This window comes from Carassius carassius, chromosome 45 (assembly GCF_963082965.1).
Source record: "Carassius carassius chromosome 45, fCarCar2.1, whole genome shotgun sequence".
Lineage (NCBI taxonomy): Eukaryota > Metazoa > Chordata > Actinopteri > Cypriniformes > Cyprinidae > Carassius > Carassius carassius.
In genome coordinates, this window is record NC_081799.1 from 13004697 (window position 1) to 13014478 (window position 9782).

Consider the following 9782-nt stretch of genomic DNA (forward strand, 5'->3'; position numbering starts at 1 on the left):
TTCATTTAATGAAGGGGGGGAGCTGGGGGTTGCAGTGATCCTTTTACTTGATTATTTATGCTTGTTTATGTGTGTTTGTCCTGTGTGGGGTTGAATTGGTTAGCTTTAAGTAAGGACATGTTTACTGTGGAAATTAGATTAAGAAATGGGTTTTATTTGCATAATAAAGAGAGAACAATAAATGGAGAAAAGGAGAGGTCTAAAAATGTCGCATGCCAGACTCAAACATATTTCATTGTCATGAGCACCATAATCAACATGTCAGTGTTGCCCTCTAGAGGAATAACTCTGATGTTAAAGTCATAGTTCACCCAAAAATGAAAATTCTATCATTAATTACTCACACTCATGTCATTTCAAACAAGCAAGATCTGCGTTCATCTTCAGAACACAAACTAAGATATTTCTGATGAAATCCAAGAGCTTTTTGACCCTGCATACAGGTGCAGCTCAAAAAATTATAATATCATGGAAAAGGTCTTTATTTTTTGTCATTTAATTAAAAAAGCTAACTTTCTTATATTCTAGATTCATTGCACACAAACTGAAATATTTCAAGAGTTTTTTTTGTTTGTTTGTTTGTTTTAATTCTGATGGTTACAACATACAGCTTAGGAAAATAAAAAATCCAGTATCTCAAAAATGTCTCATTTTGAGCTTGATTAGTTTGATTAATTTTGAGTGTAAATAATGTGTACCTCTTGGGCTTGTTTAGAACATGCAACCACAATTATGGGAAAGACCACTGACTTGACAGTTGTCCAGAAGACAATCATCAACACCCTCCACAATAAGGAGGGTAAGCCACAGAAGGTCATTACTGAAAGAGCTGGCTGTTCACAGAGTGTTGTATCAAAATATATTCATAGAAAGTTGACTGGAAGGAAAAAGTGTGGTAGGAAAAGGTGCACAAGCAACAGGGATGACCACAGCCTTGGAAACATTGTCAGGAAAAGCCGATTCAAGAACTTGGGAGAGCTTCACAAGGAGTGGATCAAGTCAGTGCATCAAGTCACCACTCTCAGACGTCTTCAGGAAAAGAACTACCAACCCACTTCTGAAAGCATCTTTCCTGGGCTAAGGAGAAAAAGAACTGGATTGTTGCTGTGTTCCAAAGTCCTCTTTTCAGATGGAAGTAAATTTAGCATTTAGTTTGAAAATCAAGGTCTGGAGGCACAGAATCCAAAGTCCAGTGTGAAGTTTCTGAAGTCAGTGATGATTTGGGTTCTGTGACGTTGGTCCATTGTGTTTTGTCAAGTTCAAAGTCAATGCAGCCATCTACCAGGAAATTTTGGAGCACTTTATGCTTCCATCTGCTGACAAGCTTTATGGAGATACTGATTTCATTTTGCAGCAAGACTTAAGCACCTGCTCACATTGCTAAAACCAGTTCTAAGTGGTTTGATGACCATGACATTACTGTGCTTGATATTTACTCACCTGACCTGAACCTCACAGAGAATCTACAGGGTATTGTGAAGAGTAAGATAAGTAACATTTGAAAAAAAACAAAGAGGAACTGAAGGCCACTACCAAAGCAACCTGGGCTTCAATAACGCCTCAGCAGTGCGATCTCCATGCCACACTGCATTAAAACAGTAATTCATGCAAAAGGAGCCCCAACCAATACCATTGAGTGCATAATTAAACCTGCTTTGGAGATCTTGAACATTACTGTCTTGTAAATCTTTTTTTGATTGATCTTTGAGAAAATATAAAACATTTATGAGATACTGAATTTCTAATTTTCCTAAGCTGTAAGTCATAACCATAAGAATTGAAACAAAAAACCAACAAATATTTCAGTTTGTGTGCAATGAATCTAGAATATAAGAAATGTAGCTTTTTAATTAAATTACAAAAAATGAAGAACTTTTCCATGATATTCGAATTATTTTAGATGCAGCTGTAGACAGCAACACAATTACCACGATCAAGGCCCAGAAACGTAGTAAGGACATCGTTATAATAGTTCATGTAACATCAGTGGTCCTGATTTTATGAAATGATGAAAATACTTTTTGTGCATGAAGAAAACCAAAATAAGGACTTTAATCTACAATTTAGTTACTTTCGTGCCAGTCTTCGGTGTGTGTTGATGACAGTAAAGGTTTTTTTTTTTTCATAACATTAAGGTTGATCCACTGATGTCACATGGACTATTTTAACGATGTCCTTGAATGTGTCAGTTACGTTGTTGTCTATGGAGGGTTCTCGTATTTCATCAAAAATATCTTAATTCGTGTTCCGAAGATGAACGAAGGTCTTGCGGGTTTGAAACAACATGAGGGCAAGTAACTATCCCTTTACAACTGAAAAATGTGTTTGATCATAAAAGAAAATGGAGTACAAATTACTGAAAAAACAATACTGAATAAGTATTTTTAGAACTTAAAGATTTAAAACACTACTTTTTAAAAGTTTATTTATTTTTTCACATCTCCAATGTAGTTTTATTGGAAGATAAGATGACAAAAGGCACAAATTCACAGTAAAAGAAAGAAAAAAAAAACCATGACATGACCGGTTGGGGTGAAACAAATTCATAAAACCTTTTTTTATGTATTTCTAGAATCATTGGGTTTTAATTTTGACAACAAATCATGAAATCTAACAACACCATATCTATGAGAAAGTCCTGTTTACCATGATCTGTCTCACATAATGGTAACACAAACTGTGGATGATGAGTTCATGTGTATAGTTCCCTTTTATAAGCCACCTGTCTGTCATTCAAACACCAGCTTGGACAAGTTTCAATCGAGTCTCCTGAGAGAAGAATGGCAACCTAGTCCAAAACCCCCTGAAAGGGTCTTTTTCTCAAGTTCAAAGGTCATGGCTTCGTTCACAGTGTAAGCTTTGAAAGGAATTTAAAAGTGAGAGATTTCTATGGCTCACAGCAAAAATACAACAACAATCGATGAATGAAAACATATTTAGACACCATCCTGCCAAAGAGGAGCGGCCAGGGATGAGGGGCGGGGCCAGTGACAGAGATGGGCGGAGTTATCTGAAGGTTCCCTTATGGATTGTTCAAATCAATAGTTCAAATCTAGTTTATATTTCGTAAACCACCATTATCCACCACCATCCGGTCACTTTTCCCCACAGATAAAACCCAGCCATTACTAAACCACTAGATATAATTACTCTGGTTGGGTTGATGGAAGGCTTTATGCTGATAGCCTGGCAGGATAGTCTGAGCTATATTTATATAGTTATATATATATATTTATGTGTTCATCTACATATATTTATATACTATATACAATTCAATACATACATCCATACATCACTTTGATTAGACTCAGGACCAACACAATTCTGGTGTAACGATGGTTGTATTATGATGGTATAGATGTTTTACCACGCGCAATCTACACCATAAAACTTGCATTCATCTCTTAAGAATTCAATGGAATTGCTACGAATTTCAAAGAATTCGATGTAATTCTACAAGAATAATTTAACTCTCGGCAGAGTGAATTTAGGTGTGCATTAATGGGTCCTGAGCATTGGCGTAAAGAAACACAAGGGTGTAAACCTCCATTGTAATTACATGTCGAATGTCCCTCACGCGAAAACAAGAAACACTGAGAACTTCAGACGAACATACATCCATACACACATCACTTTACTAAGAAAAGACTGATTTAAAAACCCATACTCCATCCATTTCACCTTCCTTACCCGATTCCAAATCAATAAAACTAGGAGCGTTTGGAAGTGAGAATATATTTGTATTAAAGTACTAATGACGCAACATTGGGAGAGGGAATGGATTATACACTTATAAAGTCACTATCTCACATCATGTTGATTGGAAGGTTTTTTCAAAGGAGGTATTATTGCTAATATCTGGATAAATGTGTCTTTATCCTCAAGACATGTTATAAAAGGGGAAGTACGATAATTGATCCTGAAAATGGAAAGGAGGTGAGATGAAAATAATTATACATTTATAAAATATGTGCATAACGTAAAATATCCTCCTTGAGCACCTAATCTGGTAGCGACAAAATAGTCAGGAAAAAAAAAAACTTTTCTATATTAGTAATATACCTTTTATGAAGAGACTAAAAAAGGTTTAGTGTCGCCTCTTCAAGTTCTTTCAAAGACAGTCAGTCAGTTGCTGACTAAAGAAAAGGGAGGGGCCTGATCTTGTAAACCAATCAAAAACAACCAAGGGAGGGCGAGCTACAGCTACTGTACACCTGTCTTTTTTATAAAAAGAAATAATAATAATAACTTGACTAAAATAGCACACACAAGGAAACTGGAATAAATGTCAATGAAACCATTCATATTGACTGATTAACAAACAAGAATACTTTTAACTTCAGCTTATTTCAAGCATGTGATACTGTTCGATCAGCTGATTATAATAAACTGTGTTTTGCATTTAAATATGAACTGTACTTGCAGTCCATAATCCATGTTACAAATAAATTAATGGCCAGGATGACACGACTGTGATTGTACAGTACTACACTATAAAGACACACTTACACCTTGGATCAGCTGGTAAATAGGTTAAAAAATGGTTAAAATTAAATTAAAACAAATCACTACAGATTGAAGCAAAACAAGGAAAACTGGCTTGGTCCACAAAAAAAAAAAAAAGAGAATAATTACTTAACCCTGTTTATACATCTGTCACAATAATTCCACTGCCAGTAGATATTCTGAATATATATATATATATATATATATATATACACACACACACACACACACAAATATCATCTGCTTTACATTAAACTCATCTTAAAACACAATTCTGCCGAGCTCCACTTATTAAGGTAATGATCTGACATCATAAATGACGAACTGCTGATCGTCCCTGTATTTGTTTAAATAGGTAGACTTCATAAACTGGGCATGATATTAGAACTGGAATAATAGCTTATTTAACTAGTCAGTGTGCTCCACTGTCAGACTGAAAGGAGGATATGAAGGTTGCTCAGGACAAACTGCACCAAAAGAGCTGGATGAAGGACTTCGATTACGATTAAAAAGACATGTTGCTTTGATTTGATTGAGGGGAGTGATGCTGCCGGTCTCCAGTAGTTCAGGTCTGATCTGAGAAGAGTCACAGGAAATGACATAACAGAGAGAGAGAACAAGAATATTCAATTACTTTAAAGGTTAAACACCACAGTTATGATAACATGCTACTGATTGAATACTGTCCAGTACATACTGCTATTCATTGGTTTGGGGTCAGTTATTATTATTATTATATATTTTTTATTATTAATACTTGTAGTCAGAAAGGAACTGTCGCATTACCTTATTTTGCAAACAGTCGTGGCGTACAGTTATCATCTTGAAAATACAATTTTATCACATTTTCTTTTTAAAATTATTTTTATTTTTGGCAGTCTGGCACTGAAATTCAAGTTTAGTATTCTATGTATTCTGTACTCCCAACATTGTTAATGTGAATATGCTATCCCAAACACAGCCCATATATTGCATCCACATACTTATTTTTTTTTTTATCATTTGCTGTTTTAGATAAATGACGTTAGGGGGAGCTAAAGATTGTGAATTACCTTTCTGAACCACAGCATCCAGGAACACACAGCAGCTTCAGTCTTCAAGAGCCACCATGCCTTTCACTGGATCCTTCACTCTCATCTGAAAGACATGCATGCGTACAGAAAGTGAATAGCTCCTTGTGGAAGAACAATAGCCTACAAATGTGGTTCAAGAAGTACTTATCCTGATTTTTCAGGATATCTGAAAAACATATCATCTACATATCATTTGAGGGAGTCAAGGAGGAGACACTGATTTCTGGGATAGTCCTGCAAAGCATGTGAAACTGGGGATCCCGCCAGTACATGACGTCACTCATTCCCCGAACAGCACCTGAGAGTGCTGAACTGTGACCTGCTCCACTCTGCTGCCCCTTTTGTTCGCAGCGACTGGACCTCATTATAGGCTACATTCAACTATTAATCTGCCTTGATACGCGTAACTGTCTTTGTGTTATACGCGTAATTTTGTCATTTTGTGGTGACACTCAAAACACCAGACAAACACAAACAGCAACTTAATCTCGCACCAAATGAATTCAGCTGTTTGTGAATTCTACAAGAAAGTATCTCAGAGAAGTTTGCTTGTTTGTCTAACTGACTAAATGTATCATTATCATATAAAGGCTGGTTCAAACTGAACAACAGTTCTGAGGAATAACTGAAATGTAAATTTGAGGGCATCTCATCTGACCTCATCCAGTTCCCTCCTGGTCTCTTCCTCCATTCTGCGGATGTCGTCCATGTTCAGCTCGATCCATTTATCAATCCAACAGAACAGCTGCCGGTGGAAATTAGTGAACAAGCGCTTCTCTTGCTGTTAAAGAGAGAAAGAGGTCCAAAATTCGTTTGGGAAGGTGAATTTTGAACTGATTTTATTCACATAAAACTTAGGATGGATCTTTATTTTATCAGGAATTGGACGACATACAGTTTATATCAGTTAATGGTAACTAACTTTCTGATGGCATTTGTGTATGTGTAGAAAATAATAAAGTAAAAAAAAAAAAGAATTTAGTCAGACTTCAAACCATTTAAAATTTGGGGGTTAATAAAATTTAAAGTTTCAAGACTGCATTTATTTGTTTAAAATACAGTAAAAACAGTACTATTCTGAAATATTAACATTTCAAATAACTGTTTCAATATGTCTAAATGTATCATTTATTCCTGTGATGGCAAAGTCGCAGTTTTATGCAGCTATCACTCCATTCTTCAGTGTCACATGATCCTTCAGAATATCTGAAGGAAGATCCTTCTGATTTGGTGCTCAAGAAACATTTTTAATTATTCTCAATGTTGAAAACGGTTGGGCTGCTTAATATTTATGTGGAAACCGTGTTACAATTTATTTTTATTTTATTCTTTAATAAATATAAAGTTCACAAGAAGATCTCTCGTTTTAAAATATAAATCTTTTTTTAAAATATGAATATAAATCTTTTACTGTGTCCTTGTCAAATAAAAATATGAATTCATTTACATAGGTAAATCATAGATTTAGTTTTTTGACTATAAAAAAGTTTGAATCACAAAAGTCAAAAATTGCAACCTTTCCCAACAAAGCCTTTATGACAGGTGGCCAAAAAAAAAAAGAAGTCCTCTCAGTAAACCTTTATATTGCACAGATAAATCACAGACAATCAGTCCAGGAACATGCACTAAATATGGCCAAAAATGTAATATGATAATAACTTTAAAAAAAACAGTTTAATAAATCACACTGACCTTTTGAATAAAGTTTTCCACTTTGTTTTGCAGGCCCCACCACTTGAACTTGATAGTAACCAGTTTGTAGGCACACATGTGTGGGCAGTCGGTCCTTTTAGGTAGCTCTTTCTACACACACCCAAAATCCATTTAAACATTTGAATATAATTTGCCATTAATAAGCTTCCCACTCATACATCAAGCATGCACTTACTACATTTACACAAATTTTATACAAGCACACAGCTATTAGAGGTGGTTTAAAATGTATCACCTTCCAATCCGGACCGAGCGGCCCTCTTCCAGTCTTTACAGACTTAAACTTAGTGGGGTCTTCATCTGGTTTATAGTCCTAAAGAGAGACAGCACTGATCGGATTAGAAACTAACTGGAAAAGGTAGCTATTTTAGCTAAGTAAAGCTCACCTTTGGCTCCACCTGACTTCGGTCTGCGATGTCTATGTACACCACCTCCACCTTCTTCCAGGTGTCTGGGTCTAGACCGTGAACCTGTAAAGAAGAAGAACAGAACTATCATACTTGAGAACATCATTGTTAAGTTTGGCATAAAATTGTGGAGTTCACACACAAATAATCTACTACTTGACCTATACTCACATTTTCCTGCTGTCCCATGTCGGGTTTGTGCCACGTCTCGATCTTGATGAGGAAGTTCTCTTTCATATACTCATTCTAAAAACACAGATAATCAATGAACAAATTGATAAGCCATACCTGAAGGACAGAATCTGCAGTGACATACAGGCATCTGTGCTCTCTGCTTTCAGTCCAGCTAAAGTTGCTGTCTCCTCTTTCAGTCACTCTTTCAGAGTGTTTGTATGTGCTTGTGATGTACATCTGTATATTCAACAAGTTTGTTCATTCATATAAATGAATATGACTTATGTGTGTACTTGCAAAGATTGTATACTTACAGTAATTACTGAAGGGTGATGCAGGACAGACAATGGGGGGAAAGGAAAATAAAGTATGAATTAGATAATTTATGTTTAAGAATACACCAAATGTCATTTGAGACCGTTTCTAATTTGATTTAATCTCATTTTAGCCCATATTAGTCTGGAAGTAAACATACTGAAATAATATCCATATTCAAACTCAACATCAGTTCTATTCAGACCATGAATCATTACTCATAAATTCTCATAATACAATGATAAGCTTTGTAGGTTTCATAGTCTCAGTCAAAAAGCTCAGTAATTCCGTTCACTTCATGCAACTTAACTTCACATTAAATGCTTTTTAACCTGATGCTATTAGCATGAAATAAAATGAAAATTAGAATTAATCTATTTCTCAAATGCATGTTATTTATCTTATTGTGAACGATTAGTCTATGCATGCTTTATTATTCTTATTATTTAAATATGACAGTGTCATTTTTAATCAAAATGTCATAACTTAATCTCGACTCCAATGATTCAGTCTTTAGAAGTTTACTAAACCCGGTCTCTCCTCAATCAACCCCACAAACTCCACAAAATCAGCAACCGATGGATTATTTTATTTTTCAATTATCTGTAACACTTATATGTACAACACAATACGGAAAAATCTATCTATACTTCCATTTTATTGCAACTTTGAGATCTATAATTTTGAAATTTTACAAGGTAAGGTAAAATTAGGTCGCTGACTTTTGTAATTTGTAATGAATACAAAAAAAAAATCCATATTGACTCCTAAAACAGATGTTTGGAGCTTTTCCTGTGAAGGAACTGTAGAAGGTAAAGCTCTTGGCTCTTAATTGAATACCTCTAATGGTCTACAATGTAACAGTATCTAGACACCCTGACTTGAACAACTAGTGGGAAACACATTTCTTTCTTCTAGCAGCTTTGCTAACAGTTGGCCAATAATCTCAGACAAATAATTTTGTTATATATTTATACTATTAAATCTATAATTGTAATTAATTGCAATAATTGTATTGTAATTTATTACAGTATTTATATTATTAAATCATTCAACAAATTCAGTATAGCTCAATAATTGTCTTATCAGCTTTTTACACTTATTCAAAAACAAAACTGTAGACTTCAGTTTGTTTTAAGCACTGTAGTGAGATTTAGAAATCTCTTGATAGCAGACTTTAGCGAATGGGGAGTCTGTCATCTATGAGAATGATGTGAAGTGAATGTGTCAATATAATCTCAGTTTCCTGTGCTGTAACTCCACTCCTGCTCAGCTCAAACAGTGAATTATTCAGTGCCCGCAAATGCAGTGACAGAAAAGAGAAGAGGAGAAACAGATAGGAAGACATAATAATATGAAAGCAAGTAGAAGAAAGAGCACATGAGAAGAAATTTAGCTGCTGTGTGTGTGTGTGTGTGTGTGTGTGTGTGTGTGTGTGTGTGTGTGTGTGTGTGTGTGTGTGTGTGTGTGTGTGTGTGTGTGTGTGTGTGTGTGTGTTACCTGTACGGCAGTATGGGTAGGCGTTCCAAGCTTTCTCATGAATGTTCAGTGCTGACGCTGGTGCAAGCATCCGTACAAATGACGGGACTTTACT

General features: G+C 35.3%; 1 protein-coding gene across 1 annotated transcript in view; it reads right to left on the minus strand.

Annotated features, from left to right (window-relative positions):
• Nucleotides 1-2553: 2553 nt before the first annotated feature.
• Nucleotides 2554-9782, minus strand: part of LOC132127359 (phosphatidylinositol transfer protein alpha isoform) — a 19588-nt gene continuing 12359 nt past the window's right edge. The window contains exons 4-13 of the mRNA XM_059539188.1: nucleotides 9689-9780; nucleotides 8188-8195; nucleotides 7871-7945; nucleotides 7679-7762; nucleotides 7528-7605; nucleotides 7272-7382; nucleotides 6238-6360; nucleotides 5559-5643; nucleotides 4720-5082; nucleotides 2554-4685 (exon numbers count right to left, since the gene is read on the minus strand). Of these exons, the coding sequence (XP_059395171.1) occupies nucleotides 5596-5643; nucleotides 6238-6360; nucleotides 7272-7382; nucleotides 7528-7605; nucleotides 7679-7762; nucleotides 7871-7945; nucleotides 8188-8195; nucleotides 9689-9780 (619 nt within the window). The 3' untranslated portion in view covers nucleotides 2554-4685; nucleotides 4720-5082; nucleotides 5559-5595. The remainder of the gene's footprint in view (nucleotides 4686-4719; nucleotides 5083-5558; nucleotides 5644-6237; nucleotides 6361-7271; nucleotides 7383-7527; nucleotides 7606-7678; nucleotides 7763-7870; nucleotides 7946-8187; nucleotides 8196-9688; nucleotides 9781-9782) is intronic.